Raw genomic sequence first — 20,619 nt, 5'->3', positions numbered from 1 at the left:
CCTAGCGTGGTGTCTCCGGACATGCTGGACCTGATGTGCAAGGAGTCCATCGATGTGGAGATGGAGCCTGTGGTGGAGGATCCGGGACCAGAGGTCGGGAACCCTGCTCCAGAGGAGGAAGAGGTGTGGGAGGTTCCTCCGCTTTTCGGCGTTGCCATGTCGCCGAGCGCTCTGGAGAGGCCTTTACAAATGATTGGCGATGGGAAGCCGGCCGTATATCTGGACGAGATGCCAGAGCCTGAGCCGAGTCCTCTTCCATTCCGCCCCCAGTACTTCATAGAGGGTCCTCCGGCCGCCCGTTCGTCGACTGAGAAGGAAGCCAAGCCATGACTCTGTTTTTCTCTTGTAATTTGCACCGGCCGAGTCCCGGGCCTTGTAATCTTTGTGTCGATTTCAATAAATAGTGTGCTTTTCTTATCCGACCTCGTAATTTCTTATTATTTTGTCTCCCGACCTCGGATCCGTGAGATGGACCCCTAGTCTTGCTATGGCGCGATTCTACTGTCGAGGGAGTCGCCGAGTCTAATCGCCGACTCCACGACCGGAATTTCTTCGTGAACTCGGCCGACATCATTTGCTGAGCTGAGTTCTACCGGGTTGCTTCTAGAAGCTTCTAGCTCGTATCTCGTGGGCCCAGAGGCCGTGACCCGCTATGGGCTTCCGGCTTAGCAGGCCGGGTCATGTGACGTTCGACCCTAGCCTAGGGCAGACGCGCCGTCTGTGGGCTAACCCTAGGCCTGAACCGTCGCCGCGCCTTTTGAGGCATTAAATGCGGCGTCTCTTCACGTCTCGTCACCTCCAGCCCCTCCAACGAGAAGGTGGCGCGTGGCCGCCCTTTGACATTCTTACCCTTCAAATAGCCACTTCGTCTCTTTCCACTCTCTTCTCCGGTCTTCTCCTTTTCAGTTTCAACTTCGAGCTTCTCCGGCCACTCTGTTCCTCCTCCAATTTCCTTCCTGACTTAGGTAATGTCTTCTTCCTCGCATTCTTCCTCTTCTCGTCGTTACTCGGCTGACAACACCGAGGCGACTTCTCCCTCTTCTTCTTCTCCTTCTTCGTCTTCCTCTTCTCCTCCACGTCGTATGGAACTTTCGGCGGACGTTCCATTGACGTCTTCCCTCCGTCGCACGGAACTTCCCTCGAACGTTCCATCGACATCTTCTCTTCCTCCGACCCCCTCTTCTTCGGGGGCGGTTACTCCGCTGAGCCCCGCTCCTCTGACGACAGTGGCGGCTCTGCCGGGCGGCGTTATACGGCCGCGGGGCAAGTTCGACCCAATCGTCCGCCCCTCCGGGCCACCGTCCATCGCTACTGCGGCGGATCTGGAGATGGCCCGGTACCTTCTTGGGCCCTCGGCCATAGTCCTTGCTCCGGAGGGCCGGCAAATTTACGACCCTCCCGAGGGTTGTGTCGGTATTCATCTGCACTCGGTCGCCTTTGGCTTCCGAGTCCCCCCATGTCCTTTTCTCTCTCTTTTTTACCGCCATTATAACTTGGTCCCGGGCCAATTAGCACCCAATTCTCACCGACTCCTCACCTGCTTCATCAATCTCTGCCACTGGTGGTTGTGCGAGCCAGACCTCGACCTGTTCCGGTATCTTTTTACCGTAAACAAGGTCGGCTCGCACTCGCCGGGCTTCATTCAAGTCGCCGCTCGCCCAGGGCGACAACTTTTCGAGGGGTTGTCCGATTCCATCAAGGATTGGAAGCTTCTCTATTTCTTCGTTCGCCCTGCCCTTTCTTCTTTCACTTTTCCGACCCTGTGGCCGGCCGCTCTGTTCAAGCCTTGTCCTCGACGTGCCATTCCTTCCGACGAGGCGGTCTTGGGCGGCGAGTTCTTGAAGGGCTTTGGGCCGTACTCCGTCAAGTACTGGTCCCGAGTCCGGGCCATGGCTAAGCGTGGCTTGCTGCCGGAGGGTGCGGCCACAGTAGGTAGTCTTCGTTATCTCTTACTCCTCTTCTATCTCGCCATATTCCGACTCGGAGCACTTCACACTTTCTCTTTCCTTCTTACAGGTCCATACGACTCCGACTCTTCCAGCTCCGACGAGGCGTTTGCACCGACTCCCGAGATGGCAGACAGAGCCGAAAAGATGAGGCGTCGGCTGCTCCAACGCTCCTCCGGTACTGCTGCCGCCTCTTCTTCTCTACCGTCTCCAGCTCCCAGGCCGACTCCTCCTCCTCCTCAGAACGTGGTGGATCTGACTCCATCACCAGTGGTGTCGCCCACTCGGCAGCCACCTCCCGCTCAGACAGAGAGCTCTGGCTCTAAGCGCCCGGCTGCTCAAACTGACGAGCCGGCTCCAAAAAGGATCCGGCTGTGTCATGAGGTAGAGGAGGATGCCCAGATCTGGATGGTCACCTCCTCTGTCCGTAAGTGGTGTGCTAACGTCCTTCTCCCTAAGGACGTGGAGGTGACTCACGCTCTGGGGGACGGGTACATCCTCGAGGCCTCACTGCGCCAATCGTACCGCGTAAGTATTTTCCACTTGACCTCCCCTTCGTCCTTTTCTTTCATTGCCTGACTTGTGTCTTTTTCGCAGAACCTCACCTTCCAGATGGAGATGAGTAAGCGGCTGCAGAACTATTTGACCGACATGCGGTCTATGTCGAACAAGCTACGTCAGACGGAGGAGGCCTTTTTGGAAGAGCAGGCGAAGCACCTCAAGGTGGTGGAGGTGCACAACTCCGAGATGCTGAGGGTTACTCGCCAGTGGGAGGAGGAACGAAACAAGGTGGTGACGATTGCTACGGCCTCCGTCGAGGAGTACAAGAAGTCGGCCGCCTTCGAGGCGGAGGTGAAGGCGGCGATAGAGGCTCGCCAAAAAGAGATTGCTAAGGAGTGGCTATCGACGCCGGATGGCGACGAGTTTCTCCTGGACTTGGGCGAGCGTGACTATCGCCTCGGCTTTCGCGAGGCGCAGACAGAGATCCATGCTGCCTTGCTGGTCCGCGACTCCTCTTTCACTCCCGAGAACTGGGGCCTCAAGCCCGTGATAGATGCTCTTCCGGCGACTGAAGGACAGTCGGCGGCTGGGGATCCGGCATCTCTTCCGGCAGCCTCTGATCCGGCGACACTTCCTTCCATGACACCTCCCGAGCTTGCCGAGTCCTCTCTTCCAACCGAGGACCCTTCTTCTGTTCCCCTGACTGGACCAACGGCAGGGGCCCAAGTTGAAGGGATTGATGTTGACACCCCCTCCCCCGTAGTTTAGGGCTGTCCTGTTTTGGGGATAGCCCCCCTTTTGTAAAGGCTGGCCTCCTTTTCGGGCCTTTTTTAATGAAATTCCCCTTTTCTCTTCCTTTTCGTATTATCTTGGGCTTGACGCTTCGTACCTTAACCTAGACTCGTTTAACTGCTCACCGAATCCTTCTGTCAAGGTTTTTTGCTCGCAGGCATGACTAAGGGTCCAGGCCCTTGTGTTCCAACTCTCTCTTGTCGAGTCCCTTGGTCGAGACGACTCTCCAAGGCTTTTCCTTTCTCAGAAACAGTTTAGGGTCAGTGCCCCGTCGTTTCTCTCAATACTCACCGAGTCCCTCAGTCGAGGCGACTCCTGTAGGCTTCTCTCGGAAACGTCTAAGGGTCTGGGCCCTTGTTTCCTATCTCTTCTTGCCGAGTCCCTCGGTCGAGGTGACCCATTAGGCTTTTTCTATCTCAGAAACAGTTTAGGGTCAGTGCCCCGTCGTTTCTCTCAATACTCGCCGAGTCCCTCAGTCGAGGCGACTCCTATAGGCTTTTTCTCGGAAACGTCTAAGGGTCTGGGCCCTTGTTTCCTATCTCTTCTTGCCGAGTCCCTCGGTCGAGGTGACCCATTAGGCTTTTCCTATCTCAGAAACAGTTTAGGGTCAGTGCCCCGTCGTTTCTCTCAATACTCGCCGAGTCCCTCAGTCGAGGCGACTCCTGTAGGCTTTTTCCCAGAAACGTCCGAGGGTCTGGGCCCTTGTTTCCTATCTCTTCTTGCCGAGTCCCTCGGTCGAGGCGACCCATTAGGCTTTTTCTATCTCAGAAACAGTTTAGGGTCAGTGCCCCGTCGTTTCTCTCAATACTCGCCGAGTCCCTCAGTCGAGGCGACTCCTGTAGGCTTTTTCTCGGAAACGTCTGAGGGTCTGGGCCCTTGTTTCCTATCTCTTCTTGCCGAGTCCCTCGGTCGAGGTGACCCATTAGGCTTTTCCTATCTCAAAAACAGTTTAGGGTCAGTGCCCCGTCGTTTCTCTCAATACTCACCGAGTCCCTCAGTCGAGGCGACTCCTGTAGGTTTTTTCCCGGAAACGTCTGAGGGTCTGGGCCCTTGTTTCCTATCTCTTCTTGCCGAGTCCCTCGGTCGAGGCGACCCATTAGGCTTTTTCTATCTCAGAAATAGTTTAGGGTCAGTGCCTCGTCGTTTCTCTCAATACTCGCCGAGTCCCTCAGTCGAGGCGACTCCTGTAGGCTTTTTCTCGGAAACGTCTAAGGGTCTGGGCCCTTGTTTCCTATCTCTTCTTGCTGCGTCCCTCGGTCGAGGCGACCCATTAGGCTTTTTCTATCTCAGAAACAGTTTAGGGTCAGTGCCCCATCGTTTCTCTCAATACTCGCCGAGTCCCTCAGTCGATTAACTGTAACCCATGTGCTTTATTTAGATTTTTGGAATCTTTGAGCACGTACACGGCCTATCCTTTTCTACCGATAGAACATTTTCAAATGGGTGGCGTTCCATATGCGATCGACGAGCTTGCCTTCCATGGTCTCTAGCTTATAGGTTCCGGCTTGGACCACCGCTGCAATACGGTATGGCCCCTCCCACTTAACTGCAAACTTGGCCCCTTCGGTGGGCTGACTGGCCTGTCGATCGCGTAACACGAGGTCGCCGGCCTGGAAGGTTCGCGGGCGAGTCCTCTGGTCGCGATATCTTTTCACCGCCTGCTGGTACTCGACCATCCGTGCACTCGCGGCTTCCCTCCTTTCTTCGAGGAAGTTTTTCTCGATCCGCAAATTCTCCTCGTTCGTTGCATCCGAGTAGGTGCGAACCCGGTGGGTGGGCTCGACTACTTCGACTGGAACTTTGGCCTCGAAGCCGTATGCGAGCGAGAACGGGCTCTCCCCCGTCGCTCGCCGCTGGGTAGTGCGATAAGCCCATAGGACTCGGTCAAGCTCGTCCGCCCAACTTCCTCGAATGTCTTCGAGCTTCTTCCGGATCCCATCGACCAACGTTCGATTCACATTCTCGACCTGCCCATTGGCTTGTGGGTATGCCACCGAGACCTTGGTGTGCTTGATACCGTGTCGGCGGCAGAAATCAGCGAAGGCCTGGCAGTCAAACTGTCACCCGTTATCGCTGACGATGTGCTCAGGCAGGCCGAAGCGACATATCACCCTTTTCCATAGAAAACGTCGACATTGGTACTCAGTGATGGTAGCCAATGGTTCTGCCTCGACCCATTTGGTGAAATAGTCGATAGCCACAACGCAAAACTTCAGGCCTCCCGGAGCGACGGGCAATGGTCCCAACAAGTCTATTCCCCACTTGGCGAAGGGGATGGCAGTGGTGACCGGTGTGTAAAAGGTGGCCGGCCGGGTGTCCTTCCTGGCGAATGCTTGACAAACACCGCACCTGGACATCCGTTCAATGCAGTCTCGCATCATGGTCGGCCAATAATACCCTTGAACGACTAACTTCCGGGCGAGCGTGTGGGCGCCCTGGTGCGCGGCACAAATGCCTCTATGGGCTTCGTCCATTATTTTCTCGGCCTCGGGTCTAAGCAGGCACTTTAGCAAGGGTCCACCGAACGACTGTTTGTATAGCTTCCCGTCGATGATCCGGAAGGAGGGGGCTTTCCGCCGAACTTTCGCGGCGACTCTCGGGTATTCCGGTAGCTCGCCTTTTTCTATGAATCGCCGGATGTCCTCTATCCAGAACATTTCGGGATTTTTCCCTCGATCCCATTCCCCGAGATCTATTTGCTGGACTTCCGGTGGTGTCTCTCCAACACTCGGCTGATGTAGCTCCTCCTTCTGACAAGTTTTTATCAGATGGTCCGGTACCCCTTCCAAGGCAATTTTGGACAATAAGTCGGCTTCCGTGTTGTCCGTTCGGGGTATGTACTCTATCGCATAAGCCACGAACCCTTTTAACATCTCGACCGCGCGCTCTTTGTATAGCGCCATCTTTGCATTCTTAGTTTCACATGTGCCCGAGATCTGTCCAACTACCAGTCTGGAGTCAGTCTTGATTCGCAGCCGCTCGACTCCCAGGGCCTTGGCGAGTCGGAGGCCGTTTAATACCGCTTCGTACTCGGCCTCATTATTTGATGTCGAGAACCGATATCTCAGAGCGTAATATAACCGGAATCCTTCCGGAGTGATGAGCATGACACCGCCTCCACAGTGTTGTCGGCTCGACGCTCCGTCCGCGTGCATTTCCCACCACTCGCCTGGGCAGCCCTCCGAGGCGTGTTCTTTTTCCTCCTCACTTGCAGTGCATTCGACCAGGAAGTCGGCTAGGGCCTGACCCTTAATGGAAGGCCGAGGTTGGTACTCAATCCCATACTGAGTCAACTCTACGGCCCACTTTACAAGTCGGCCGGAGGACAAGGGGTTTCTTAGCACGCTTCCGAGCGGCTGATCTGTCAAAACTCGAACGGTATGGGCTTGGAAATAGGGTGCCAGCTTGCGCACGGTAACCACCAACGCATACACAATCTTTTCCACAATGGTGTACCGCGTCTTGGCGGCCTTCAGCGAGCGACTTACGTAATAAACCGGGTGCTGGACTCGGTCATCCTCTCGGACCAATACCGAACTCACTGCTTTGGCTGAGGCCGCGAGGTACAAGAATAAAGGCTCGCCCACCTGGGGGGTAGACAGCACTGGGGGCGTTGAGAGGTACTGTTTCAACTCTTCGAACGATTGCTGGCATTCGGCCGTCCAAGCGAATCCCTCCTTCTTTTTCATAGCTTCGAAGAAAGGGCCAGCATCGAGAGAAGCCCAAAGAGTAGTCAGGTCGAGTCCAGGAGTCGGCCGAGGCCCAAGCCCAGGAAAGGACCTGGCTCGAGGAGCCGTTGAGGGCATTAAAGAGGTTCCTTTAAAGAGAGCCGTTGCAGCATTGAAGGCAGGACCCGTTCGAGTTTTGACAGATCAGCCGCTCGGAAGCGTGCTAAGAAACCCCTTGTCCTCCGGCCGACTTGTAAAGTGGGCCGTAGAGTTGACTCAGTATGGGATTGAGTACCAACCTCGGCCTTCCATTAAGGGTCAGGCCCTAGCCGACTTCCTGGTCGAATGCACTGCAAGTGAGGAGGAAAAAGAACACGCCTCGGAGGGCTGCCCAGGCGAGTGGTGGGAAATGCACGCGGACGGAGCGTCGAGCCGACAACACTGTGGAGGCGGTGTCATGCTCATCACTCCGGAAGGATTCCGGTTATATTACGCTCTGAGATATCGGTTCTCGACATCAAATAATGAGGCCGAGTACGAAGCGGTATTAAACGGCCTCCGACTCGCCAAGGCCCTGGGAGTCGAGCGGCTGCGAATCAAGACTGACTCCAGACTGGTAGTTGGACAGATCTCGGGCACATGTGAAACTAAGAATGCAAAGATGGCGCTATACAAAGAGCGCGCGGTCGAGATGTTAAAAGGGTTCGTGGCTTATGAGATAGAGTACATACCCCGAACGGACAACACAGAAGCCGACTTATTGTCCAAAATTGCCTTGGAAGGGGTACCGGACCATCTGATAAAAACTTGTCAGAAGGAGGAGCTACATCAGCCGAGTGCTGGAGAGACACCACCGGATGTCCAGCAAATAGATCTCGGGGAATGGGATCGAGGGAAAAATCCTGAAATGTTCTGGATAGAGGACATCCGGCGATTCATAGAAAAAGGCGAGCTACCGGAAGACCCGGGAGCCGCCGCGAAAGTTCGGCGGAAAGCCCCCTCCTTCTTGATCATCGACGGGCAGCTATACAAACAGTCGTTCGGTGGACCCTTGCTAAAGTGCCTGCTTAGACCCGAGGCCGAGAAAATAATGGACGAAGCCCATAGAGGCATTTGTGCCGCGCACCAGGGCGCCCACACGCTCGCCCGGAAGTTAGTCGTTCAAGGGTATTATTGGCCGACCATGATGCGAGACTGCATTGAACGGATGTCCAGGTGCGGTGTTTGTCAAGCATTCGCCAGGAAGGACACCCGGCCGGCCACCTTTTACACACCGGTCACCACTGCCATCCCCTTCGCCAAGTGGGGAATAGACTTGTTGGGACCATTGCCCGTCGCTCCGGGAGGCCTGAAGTTTTGCGTTGTGGCTATCGACTATTTCACCAAATGGGTCGAGGCAGAACCATTGGCTACCATCACTGAGTACCAATGTCGACGTTTTCTATGGAAAAGGGTGATATGTCGCTTCGGCCTGCCTGAGCACATCGTCAGCGATAACGGGCGACAGTTTGACTGCCAGGCCTTCGCTGATTTCTACCGCCGACACGGTATCAAGCACACCAAGGTCTCGGTGGCATACCCACAAGCCAATGGGCAGGTCGAGAATGTGAATCGAACGTTGGTCGATGGGATCCGGAAGAAGCTCGAAGACATCCGAGGAAGTTGGGCGGACGAGCTTGACCGAGTCCTATGGGCTTATCGCACTACCCAGCGGCGAGCGACGGGGGAGAGCCCGTTCTCGCTCGCATACGGCTTCGAGGCCAAAGTTCCAGTCGAAGTAGTCGAGCCCACCCACCGGGTTCGCACCTACTCGGATGCAACGAACGAGGAGAATTTGCGGATCGAGAAAAACTTCCTCGAAGAAAGGAGGGAAGCCGCGAGTGCACAGATGGTCGAGTACCAGCAGGCGGTGAAAAGATATCGCGACCAGAGGACTCGCCCGCGAACCTTCCAGGTCGGCGACCTCGTGTTACGCGATCGACAGGCCAGTCAGCCCACCGAAGGGGGCAAGTTTGCAGTTAAGTGGGAGGGGCTATACCGTATTGCAGGGGTGGTCCAAGCCGGAACCTATAAGCTAGAGACCATGGAAGGCAAGCTCGTCGATCGCATATGGAACGCCACCCATTTGAAAAGGTTCTATCGGTAGAAAAGGATAGGCCGTGTACGTGCTCAAAGATTCCAAAACTCTAAATAAAGCACATGGGCTACAGTTAATCGACTGAGGGACTCGGCGAGTATTGAGAGAAACGACGGGGCACTGACCCTAAACTGTTTCTGAGATAGAAAAAGCCTAATGGGTCGCCTCGACCGAGGGACTCGGCAAGAAGAGATAGGAAACAAGGGCCCAGACCCTTAGACGTTTCCGAGAAAAAGCCTACAGGAGTCGCCTCGACTGAGGGACTCGGCGAGTATTGAGAGAAACGACGGGGCACTGACCCTAAACTGTTTCTGAGATAGAATAAGCCTAATGGGTCGCCTCGACCGAGGGACTCGGCAAGAAGAGATAGGATACAAGGGCCCAGACCCTCAGACGTTTCCGGGAAAAAGCCTACAGGAGTCGCCTCGACTGAGGGACTCGGCGAGTATTGAGAGAAACGACGGGGCACTGACCCTAAACTGTTTCTGAGATAGGAAAAGCCTAATGGGTCACCTCGACCGAGGGACTCGGCAAGAAGAGATAAGAAACAAGGGCCCAGACCCTCAGACGTTTCCGAGAAAAAGCCTACAGGAGTCGCCTCGACTGAGGGACTCGGCGAGTATTGAGAGAAACGACGGGGCACTGACCCTAAACTGTTTCTGAGATAGAAAAAGCCTAATGGGTCGCCTCGACCGAGGGACTCGGCAAGAAGAGATAGGAAACAAGGGCCCAGACCCTCGGACGTTTCTGGGAAAAAGCCTACAGGAGTCGCCTCGACTGAGGGACTCGGCGAGTATTGAGAGAAACGACGGGGCACTGACCCTAAACTGTTTCTGAGATAGGAAAAGCCTAATGGGTCACCTCGACCGAGGGACTCGGCAAGAAGAGATAGGAAACAAGGGCCCAGACCCTTAGACGTTTCCGAGAAAAAGCCTATAGGAGTCGCCTCGACTGAGGGACTCGGCGAGTATTGAGAGAAACGACGGGGCACTGACCCTAAACTGTTTCTGAGATAGAAAAAGCCTAATGGGTCACCTCGACCGAGGGACTCGGCAAGAAGAGATAGGAAACAAGGGCCCAGACCCTTAGACGTTTCCGAGAGAAGCCTACAGGAGTCGCCTCGACTGAGGGACTCGGTGAGTATTGAGAGAAACGACGGGGCACTGACCCTAAACTGTTTCTGAGAAAGGAAAAGCCTTGGAGAGTCGTCTCGACCAAGGGACTCGACAAGAGAGAGTTGGAACACAAGGGCCTGGACCCTTAGTCATGCCTGCGAGCAAAAAACCTTGACAGAAGGATTCGGTGAGCAGTTAAACGAGTCTAGGTTAAGGTACGAAGCGTCAAGCCCAAGATAATACGAAAAGGAAGAGAAAAGGTGAATTTCATTAAAAAAGGCCCGAAAAGGAGGCCAGCCTTTACAAAAGGGGGGCTATCCCCAAAACAGGACAGCCCTAAACTACGGGGGAGGGGGTGTCAACATCAATCCCTTCAACTTGGGCCCCTGCCGTTGGTCCAGTCAGGGGAACAGAAGAAGGGTCCTCGGTCGGAAGAGAGGACTTGGCAAGCTCGGGAGGTGTCATGGAAGGAAGTGTCGCCGGATCAGAGGCTGCCGGAAGAGATGCCGGATCCCCAGCCGCCGATTGTCCTTCAGTCGCCGGAAGAGCATCTATCACGGGCTTGAGGCCCCAGTTCTCGGGAGTGAAAGAGGAGTCGCGGACCAGCAAGGCAGCATGGATCTCTGTCTGCGCCTCGCGAAAGCCGAGGCGATAGTCACGCTCGCCCAAGTCCAGGAGAAACTCGTCGCCATCCGGCGTCGATAGCCACTCCTTAGCGATCTCTTTTTGGCGAGCCTCTATCGCCGCCTTCACCTCCGCCTCGAAGGCGGCCGACTTCTTGTACTCCTCGACGGAGGCCGTAGCAATCGTCGCCACCTTGTTTCGTTCCTCCTCCCACTGGCGAGTAACCCTCAGCATCTCGGAGTTGTGCACCTCCACCACCTTGAGGTGCTTCACCTGCTCTTCCAAAAAGGCCTCCTCCGTCTGACGTAGCTTGTTCGACATAGACCGCATGTCGGTCAAATAGTTCTGCAGCCGCTTACTCATCTCCATCTGGAAGGTGAGGTTCTGCGAAAAAGACACAAGTCAGGCAATGAAAGAAAAGGACGAAGGGGAGGTCAAGTGGAAAATACTTACGCGGTACGATTGGCGCAGTGAGGCCTCGAGGATGTACCCGTCCCCCAGAGCGTGAGTCGCCTCCACGTCCTTAGGGAGAAGGACGTTAGCACACCACTTACGGACAGAGGAGGTGACCATCCAGATCTGGGCATCCTCCTCTACCTCATGACACAGCCGGATCCTTTTTGGAGCCGGCTCGTCAGTTTGAGCAGCCGGGCGCTTAGAGCCAGAGCTCTCTGTCTGAGCGGGAGGTGGCTGCCGAGTGGGCGACACCACTGGTGATGGAGTCAGATCCACCACGTTCTGAGGAGGAGGAGGAGTCGGCCTGGGAGCTGGAGACGGTAGAGAAGAAGAGGCGGCAGCAGTACCGGAGGAGCGTTGGAGCAGCCGACGCCTCATCTTTTCGGCTCTGTCTGCCATCTCGGGAGTCGGTGCAAACGCCTCGTCAGAGCTGGAAGAGTCGGAGTCGTATGGACCTGTAAGAAGGGAAGAGAAAGTGTGAAGTGCTCCGAGTCGGAATATGGCGAGATAGAAGAGGAGTAAGAGATAACGAACACTACCTACTGTGGCTGCACCCTCCGGCAGCAAGCCACGCTTAGCCATGGCCCGGACTCGGGACCAGTACTTGACAGAGTACGGCCCAAAGCCCTTCAAGAACTCGCCGCCCAAGACCGCCTCGTCGGAAGGAATGGCACGTCGAGGACAAGGCTTGAACAGAGCGGCCGGCCACAGGGTCAGAAAAGTGAAAGAAGAAAGGGCAGGGCGGACGAAGAAATAGAGAAGCTTCCAATCCTTGATGGAATCGGACAACCCCTCGAAAAGCTGTCGCCCTGGGCGAGCGGCGACTTGAACGAAGCCCGGCGAGTGCGAGCCGACCTTGTTTACGGTAAAAAGATACCGGAACAGGTCGAGGTCTGGCTCGCACAACCACCAGTGGCAGAGATTGATGAAGCAGGTGAGGAGTCGGTGAGAATTGGGTGCTAATTGGCCCGGGACCAAGTTATAATGGCGGTAAAAAATAGAGAGAAAAGGACATGGGGGGACTCGGAAGCCAAAGGCGACCGAGTGCAGATGAATACCGACACAACCCTCGGGAGGGTCGTAAATTTGCCGGCCCTCCGGAGCAAGGACTATGGCCGAGGGCCCAAGAAGGTACCGGGCCATCTCCAGATCCGCCGCAGTAGCGATGGACGGTGGCCCGGAGGGGCGGACGATTGGGTCGAACTTGCCCCGCGGCCGTATAACGCCGCCCGGCAGAGCTGCCACCATCGTCAGAGGAGCGGGGCTCAGCGGAGTAACCGCCCCCGAAGAAGAGGGGGTCGGAGGAAGAGAAGATGTCGATGGAACGTCCGAGGGAAGTTCCGTGCGACGGAGGGAAGACGTCAATGGAACGTCCGCCGGAAGTTCCATACGACGTGGAGGAGAAGAGGAAGACGAAGAAGGAGAAGAAGAAGAGGGAGAAGTCGCCTCGGTGTTGTCAGCCGAGTAACGACGAGAAGAGGAAGAATGCGAGGAAGAAGACATTACCTAAGTCAGGAAGGAAATTGGAGGAGGAACAGAGTGGCCGGAGAAGCTCGAAGTTGAAACTGAAAAGGAGAAGACCGGAGAAGAGAGTGGAAAGAGACGAAGTGGCTATTTGAAGGGTAAGAATGTCAAAGGGCGGCCACGTGCCACCTTCTCGTTGGAGGGGCTGGAGGTGACGAGACGTGAAGAGACGCCGCATTTAATGCCTCAAAAGGCGCGGCGACGGGTCGAACGTCACATGACCTAGGCTAGGGTCGAACGTCACATGACCCGGCCTGCTAAGCCGGAAGCCCATAGCGGGCCACGGCCTCTGGGCCCACGAGATACGAGCTGGAAGCTTCTAGAAGCAACCCGGTAGAACTCAGCTCAGCAAATGATGTCGGCCGAGTTCACGAAGAAATTCCGGTCGTGGAGTCGGCGATTAGACTCGGCGACTCCCTCGACAGTAGAATCGCGCCATAGCAAGACTAGGGGTCCATCTCACGGATCTGAGGTCGGGAGACAAAATAATAAGAAATTACGAGGTCGGATAAGAAAAGCACACTATTTATTGAAATCGACACAAAGATTACAAGGCCCGGGACTCGGCCGGTGCAAATTACAAGAGAAAAACAGAGTCATGACTTGGCTTCCTTCTCAGTCGACGAACGGGCGGCCGGAGGACCCTCTAGGAAGTACTGGGGGCGGAATGGAAGAGGACTCGGCTCAGGCTCTGGCATCTCGTCCAGATATACGGCCGGCTTCCCATCGCCAATCATTTGTAAAGGCCTCTCCAGAGCGCTCGGCGACATGGCAACGCCGAAAAGCGGAGGAACCTCCCACACCTCTTCCTCCTCTGGAGCAGGGTTCCCGACCTCTGGTCCCGGATCCTCCACCACAGGCTCCATCTCCACATCGATGGACTCCTTGCACATCAGGTCCAGCATGTCCGGAGACACCACGCTAGGGTCTGATGCCGAGTCGCCCACCAGACGACCTCCGTTAGCCAGCCTTTTCTGCCTCAGATGCTCCAGGCGAGCGTGCTCCTTGTTGCGGATGGACCAGCGACGATCACCATCTCTGTAACTCATAGCGCCGTGCTTTCGCCAAAGGAAAGGTATTGCGATTTGCATCAACCATGAAGGGTCTTTATATAGCCCAGGGAAGGCGAATATCTAGGCGATAATTACGGAGGGGATTGGTGTAACTGAGCCGGATTGGACGGATGATGAGAATCTTTGTCAGAGATTAGTTCCATCAGATCCGCCCGGGAAAAGTGAGATTCGCACGCCAACATAAAAGATTTGATTTACCCAAGCTATGGGGAATCTTGCAGATGTCAGACTGAAAAGAGTCTGACGATGTGATCGACTCCTTGACTAGTCGTCCGAATGAGCACGCAACAAAACACGACAAAACACAAGTCAAAATGAAAATATTGCTTTTATTATTATTACGGAAAGGGAGGGTACAAGCAGCAAGGAGCTTATTACAAATTATAGATATGCTCCTAAAAGAATTCCTCCGAGATATGACCGACCCCGGTACATGAAGGTCACTCGCCAGGCGAAGGGGAGTCGCCTCCAAAGAATCCCCCCGATGGTCCAGGGGGAGAGGGGCAGAACGAGTCCCAGAAAGCTGGCATGAGCGGCGGCGGAATGGGTTCCTCATCGTCCGGATACGTCCGGGTCGTCCAGCGGGATGGAAAAAGTCATCTTGAAAGTCAATTGCTCAGGGATGGCCACCTCCACAAAGGATCCATCTTGAGAAGTCACCCTCGCGGTTGCTGGAGTCGACGGATGAGGCAGAGGCGGCGCGACTTCTCGCTGAGGTGGGGTCGGCGGTTGAGAGGCTGAGGAGGTGGCACCCGCGGGAGATCTTCGAGGAGTCGGACGAGAAGCCTTTTTCTTGCTTCCCCTCTCAGGTCGAGTCCGTTTAGAAGGCAGCGGACGCCAAGGAGACCCGAAGTCAATTCGCTTCCCTTTTAAGGGAGAGCGACCCATGATGAACTCGTGAGGATAAGAGAGAAGGACAGAGGCTATTTATAGGTGCCAAGCCTGGAGGAAAGAATCGCAACGACTCCGTAAGATCCGGAAAGAATGGCTGATGATTCGGACGTTACGAAGGCTATTAAGGGCACGGATACGGTAATTAAAGGAGGCAAGTGGCTGCTACTTTTCCAAACCCAGATTGGAGGACCAGGTATGGAAAAGTGAGGGACTAGTTGATGGGGTAAGGACCCCGGCCCAAGATATAGGGGCCCAAAGAAAATAGAAGTGGGCCAGCATCGAGAGAAGCCCAAAGAGTAGTCAGGTCGAGTCCAGGAGTCGGCCGAGGCCCAAGCCCAGGAAAGGACCCGGCTCGAGGAGCCGTTGAGGGCATTAAAGAGGTTCCTTTAAAGAGAGCCGTTGCAGCATTGAAGGCAGGACCCGGCCGGGCCGTTACAGGCCTAGGAGAGCCGTTGGTTGGCCGAGTAATGGCGTCCAACGGCTCCATACCTTGATTAGCCTTGAAGTCGGCCATTAAGGGCCTTCAAGTCGACAGAGGAGGAGCCACTATATAAGGGCTCCTCCATTCCTGTAAAAGGTAGACATTTGGGGGACACCTAGAGGGGTGGAAAATAACAAAGAGTTTCTGAGCACTGTGATTATCTCCGAGTTAGACATAGATATTATTGAGAGGTGTATCCTCCGACCAAAGGTTGTGTTGGACCTCCTTGGGCCCGAAAACCCTAAAACCATCAATAATAATAATAATAATAATAATAATAATAATAATAATAATAATAATAATAATAATAATAATAATAATAATACGAAAATTAACTTTTAAAATAGAGTGAAGAGAGAGATGGAAAAATAAAGACGGAAAATATATTCCAACTAAAAAATTATAAAGATATTTTCCGTCAAATTGATCGTTGACCAGAATGAATATTTTCCTTTGACTTCATTTTTCTTAAGTACCCGGAAAATTTGACATTTCCTGGGTTTCCAAATGTACCTTTAAGTTTAATAAATTTGTTCTCCAAAATCATTGCAGTTGTTATTTTTTATACAAATGAAATTGATATCAGGACCTTTTATGAAGAATCTTCATTAACTAGCGTTACACTAATAAATATAAATTTATACATTATTTAATCAGTCTAAACTTTTATTTCCAAGTTCTAACTAAAAATAATTAATACTTGCACTATAATATAATATTTATAGTAAGTTTTTTTTTTTTTTTTTTTTTTTTTTTTTTGTAATTTTTAGTAACTTATTTTTAGAAAAATATTTTATTTTAAAATTATTTATTAAGATATTATTTTTGGCTCTATGATGATCCGTGTCAAATTTGTAAATGTTTCGGTCACACGGGAGCCAATTGTTTACGGCGATATTCAGGGGCTCCGGGTTCTTAGCGTTTTTCACCCTCCCCGGCTCCTCAGGAGAATGTAGCCGTTTCTGGTGATGACTCGGGTGGTCCACATGAGTGGTTTCCTGATACTGGTGCAACCAATCATGCTACGCCCAATCCTTCTTTGTTGACCTCTGCGACAGGTTATGATGGCCCTGAGACTCTTCGTGTTAGCAGTGGTACATGTTTGCCTATTGTTAATGTTGGTTCAGCTTCGTTAGCCACTAATTCTAGGTCTTTTAAGTTAAATGATGTTTTGCATGTTCCTGATCTTTCTAGTTCATTATTATCTGTCTAGCGTTTTGCCAAAGATAATAATGTTTTCTTTGAGTTTCACCCACTTTGTTTCTTGGTGAAAGACATTTTGACCAAGAAAGTCCTATTTAAAGGGCATCTGATGGCCTGTACTCCTGGCATGCGTCCTCTCCTGCTCCAGCTGCATTCGTTGCTGCGCGTTCCTCTTTTGTCTGGCATATGCGTTTGGGGCATCCGCACTCCCGAGTCTTACGCAAAATTTTAAAGTGTTCGTCTGTAAGTACTTTTAATTCGAAAGATCTCCCCAATGTTTGTTCCCCTTGTCAATTGGGAAAATCATCTTGTTTTCCATTATCTCGTGTTGAAACTACTAGTACACATCCTTTAGAATTAATATATTCTGATATTTGGGGCCCTGCGTCGTTACTTTCTGCGAATGACTTTAAATATTTTGTGTTGTTTGTGGATGATTACACACGGTATATATGGTATTATCCGATGCGTGCCAAATCTGAATTATATGGCATATTTGATAAGTTTCGGTCACTTGTTGAACGTTGTTTTTCTCGCAAGATTATTTCTTTTCAATCTGATTTAGAAGGAGAATATAATAAGCTTGGTTCCACCCTTTCTTCTCTAGGTATTCGTCACAGGCAATCTTGTGCCTATACTCATGAACAGAATGGACGGGTGGAGCGCATGCATCGTCATGTTGTTGAGACAGGACTGTCCTTAATGACTCAAGCATCTGTTCCTTCTCATTTCTGGGACTATGCTTTTGAGACTGCTATCTATCTTATAAATAAAATGCCCACTCGTGTTTTGTATGATGAGTCACCACACTTTCGTTTGCATCGTTCTCCCCCATCTTACTCTTACCTGCGGGTATTTGGTTGTTTGTGCTTTCCTATTTTGCGTTCATATAATCGAAATAAGCTACAATTTTGTTCATCTCCGTGTGTCTTTCTGGGTTACCCCCCGTCTTATCGTGGCTATCGTTGTTTAGATACTAACACTAACAAGGTCTTTATCTGCCGCCACGTGCGGTTCGATGAGGCTGTGTTTCCTTTTGTTTCTCCTATTTCCTCGTAGGTTCCTAAGCCACGGTCCAAACCGCGGGGCACTGCATAAGTTGTGACGAGCCGAGGAAATGATGTCTCGGCCACCTTTGTTGATGGCACTCGGCAGATTGACGAGCCCGTGTTGGCTTCTGGCCATGGTGACGGTGCTGGTCACGAGCAGTCTGTATCGAGTGAGCGGACTGTCTCGGACCAGCAGGTTGAGCAGCGCGCCAGACCGCGCAGGCGTCCTCAGCGATCCACTCCGCCTTCTCGGTCGCATGGCATGAACACTCGTAGCTCGGGTCTGCATCAACATGTTGCCTTAACCACTACTTCTACCGCGGTGTCTGAGCCTACCTGTTACTCTCAGGCGGTCAAGTTTCCTGAGTGGCGTGATGCAATGGACGCAGAGTTCAATGCCTTGGTTCATAATCATACATGACGTTTTGTTCCTCTGTGGACTTTGCGCCTTCAAAGACTGATGTGTCTCTTTTTATCTATTCTCATGATAATGTTCGTCTTTATTTCTTGGTGTATGTTGATGACATTTTGATTATGGGGTCTGACTCAGACAGTGTTACTACACTTGAGTTTAAAGTTCGTGATGTGAGTGTGCCTTCTTTCTTTTTGGGAATTGAAACTGTCCCGTTATCTGGTGGTATGCTTTTATCTCAACAAAGGTACATGAAGAATATTCTCAAACGTGCTGGCATGGTGGACTGTAAGCCAGTGGTCACGCCTGTCTCTACCGTGAAAATCGCCGACGATGTTGCTACTCCCTATGCCGATCCAACACAATACAGAAGTCTTGCTGGTGATCTCCAATATCTTACGGTAACTCGTCCTGATATGTCTTATGCTGTTAATCTCTTGTGTCAACATATGCTGCCCCCACTACTACGGACTAGGCTTCTCTAAAAAGAGTCCTACGATATGTCAAAGGCGCCCTGCATTTTGGTCTGCGTATTTCTCGGTCTGCGTCGATGGATATTCGCGCTTATTCTGGCTCAGATTGGGCTGGCGATCCGAATGATCGCAAGTCTACTAGTGGTTTTGCTATGTTCTTGGGGAGTAATCTTATATCTTGGGTTTGTAGCACATTCTTCAACTGAAGCAGAATACAAGGGTCTGGCTGATGTATCTGCTGAGGTTACATGGCTTGTTTCTCTGCTACACGAGATCGGCATCCCACTTGCGTCTCCTCCTCGACTATGGTGTGATAATTTGGGAGCTACTTACTTATGTGTCAATCTAGTGTTTCATGCCCGCACGAAGCACATTGAGATTGATTATCATTTTGTTCGCGATAAAGTAGCCAAAAAGGAGTTAGAGGTGCACTTTATTTCAACCAAGGATCAACTAGCAGATATCTTCACCAAGTCTCTTTCGTCTATTCGTTTTAATTCTCTCCGTGACAAGCTCAATGTTTTGGCTAGCCAACCTTGTGCTTGAGGGGGAGTATTAGGACTATGTTATCCATATTAGACTAGGACTATGTTATCCATATTAGACTAGGACTATATTATTCGTGTTAGACTCGGATTCTATCTAGTATCTATATATTTGCTCTCTGTACTCTTAGACATTATGATTGAATACAACACAATCTATATTCTCATCATATTCACAAATTCCCTTCTACAGATGTTATGTGTTTTGACTTAGAAACATAATTTATAGTCCAGAAGTTCACAATTCCAATACATACACAATTTATACGTCGTTTAGGATCAGGGTCCACATTGCAAAGGTGGGCTTGGTCCATGGTATAACAACTCTTAATCATATGCATGGTTTAAAGACGAGAATTGTAACTCTATCTAATCTTTAAGGTAGCATTTCTTTTGTCCGCACAGGCTTAACTCAATGGTTCAGTAGGCAGTATTTGGAAGAAAAAATCAAGGTTCGAATCTCGGCGGCGGCAATGTGGGGGTTATGTCTAAAGTGAGTAGATCCCTTGTGCGCACCTCATTTGGCCCTAATTGAGCCATTGAGTCACCATGATTTATATCCTCTCAAATGCTCTGTCGGGCTGGGATTGGGGAATTAACATTTTTGGAGAAAAGATAGCTTTTTTTTTTGGTAACTACAACCTAACCTTATACATGGTATCTACTCAATATGATTATGCCAACATGCGTAATTAAAATGGGACTTGAACCTGTGACCTACCATTTGAAAATGTTGCATTTCTTAAAAGAGTCACTTTCATATGTTTGATACGGCAAATTATGTTGTGCATCCGTATGCACCATGCATGGTGCATACGGATGCACACGACGTCGTTTTAGAGTAAGACGTGGTCTTATATCTTATATAAAAAAAAAATTCCGTTAACGGCATTTGTTTCCTTTCGCAATTGTTTCTTTTCCAATTTTCCAATTCAATTTTTGGCAGTTACTCATTGTGGAATTGGCATTCGAGATCTGCGCGTTCGCAATCGCAATCGGTATCGGAATTGCATTCAATTTTGCGTATTGAGTGTTAGATGGAGGAGGCAATAGAGCAGACAGATTCTGCAGTTGGTGATCTGCTTTCGATTCAAGGTGCTTTGCATTTTTGCGTTTGTTTTTGCATTTGTTCCTTTTGCGTTTTTGTATGGTTTTGCGATTCATTGCGATAAAATTGTTTCTAGCAGTATGTTTGATTGATGTTTGTGTTTAGAATCTGCCATTTTGTTTGATTGTGGTACAATGAATATGAGTTTGTTGGTTTTGTAAATATTTATACAAAATTTCATAAGTAAATATCCATAATTGTATAACAATAATTGCAGAATTGCATAACTATAATTCCATAATTTTATATATACACATCCAGAATATTATAAATACACATCCATAATTTCATAACTATATTTCCAGAATTGCATAACTATATATTCAGAATTCGCGAGTACTCTGTTTTGACAGTTTGTTGCGTCTGCTTATGCAGAATAGCATAACTATATATCCATAATAACATACCTACATGTCCAGAATTTATTAACAGTATATTCATAATTCGTATGTACTCTGTTTTTGCTGTTTGATGAACTGTTTGAAATAATGTTCACAATGTTTATATAATGTAGTTAGTGAATGCATTGTGGATGGTTCAGTGAGTTCAGATCAAGCAGATGTAGACATTGATGACTCTTCTTCAATTCCAGGTTTATTCATAGTTGTTTATCTTTTA

At 51.0% G+C, this 20,619-nt stretch overlaps 3 protein-coding genes across 3 annotated transcripts; 2 read left to right on the top strand and 1 right to left on the bottom strand.

Moving 5' to 3' along the window:
* Positions 1–5,299: 5,299 nt before the first annotated feature.
* LOC109191025 lies at positions 5,300–6,928 on the bottom strand. The gene is made up of 2 exons (XM_019341612.1): positions 5,745–6,928; positions 5,300–5,588 (listed from the first exon to the last, which is right to left on the bottom strand). The coding sequence occupies exons 1-2, from the start codon at positions 6,926–6,928 to the stop codon at positions 5,300–5,302; spliced, it is 1,473 nt and encodes a 490-aa protein (XP_019197157.1).
* A 388-nt stretch (positions 6,929–7,316) lies between these two features.
* Positions 7,317–9,053, top strand: LOC109191024. The gene is made up of 3 exons (XM_019341611.1): positions 7,317–7,966; positions 8,123–8,568; positions 8,680–9,053. Exons 1-3 carry the CDS (start codon positions 7,317–7,319, stop codon positions 9,051–9,053), a joined length of 1,470 nt encoding a protein of 489 aa, XP_019197156.1.
* An 8,827-nt stretch (positions 9,054–17,880) lies between these two features.
* LOC109191022 (uncharacterized mitochondrial protein AtMg00810-like) lies at positions 17,881–19,923 on the top strand. The gene is made up of 4 exons (XM_019341610.1): positions 17,881–18,048; positions 18,133–18,316; positions 18,539–18,687; positions 19,840–19,923. Exons 1-4 carry the CDS (start codon positions 17,881–17,883, stop codon positions 19,921–19,923), a joined length of 585 nt encoding a protein of 194 aa, XP_019197155.1.
* Positions 19,924–20,619: the final 696 nt, after the last annotated feature.

Source organism: Ipomoea nil, unplaced genomic scaffold (genome assembly GCF_001879475.1).
Source record: "Ipomoea nil cultivar Tokyo-kokei standard unplaced genomic scaffold, Asagao_1.1 scaffold1612, whole genome shotgun sequence".
Lineage (NCBI taxonomy): Eukaryota > Viridiplantae > Streptophyta > Magnoliopsida > Solanales > Convolvulaceae > Ipomoea > Ipomoea nil.
Note: the sequence above shows the minus strand (reverse complement) of the source record. Positions and strands in the feature narration are given on the sequence as shown.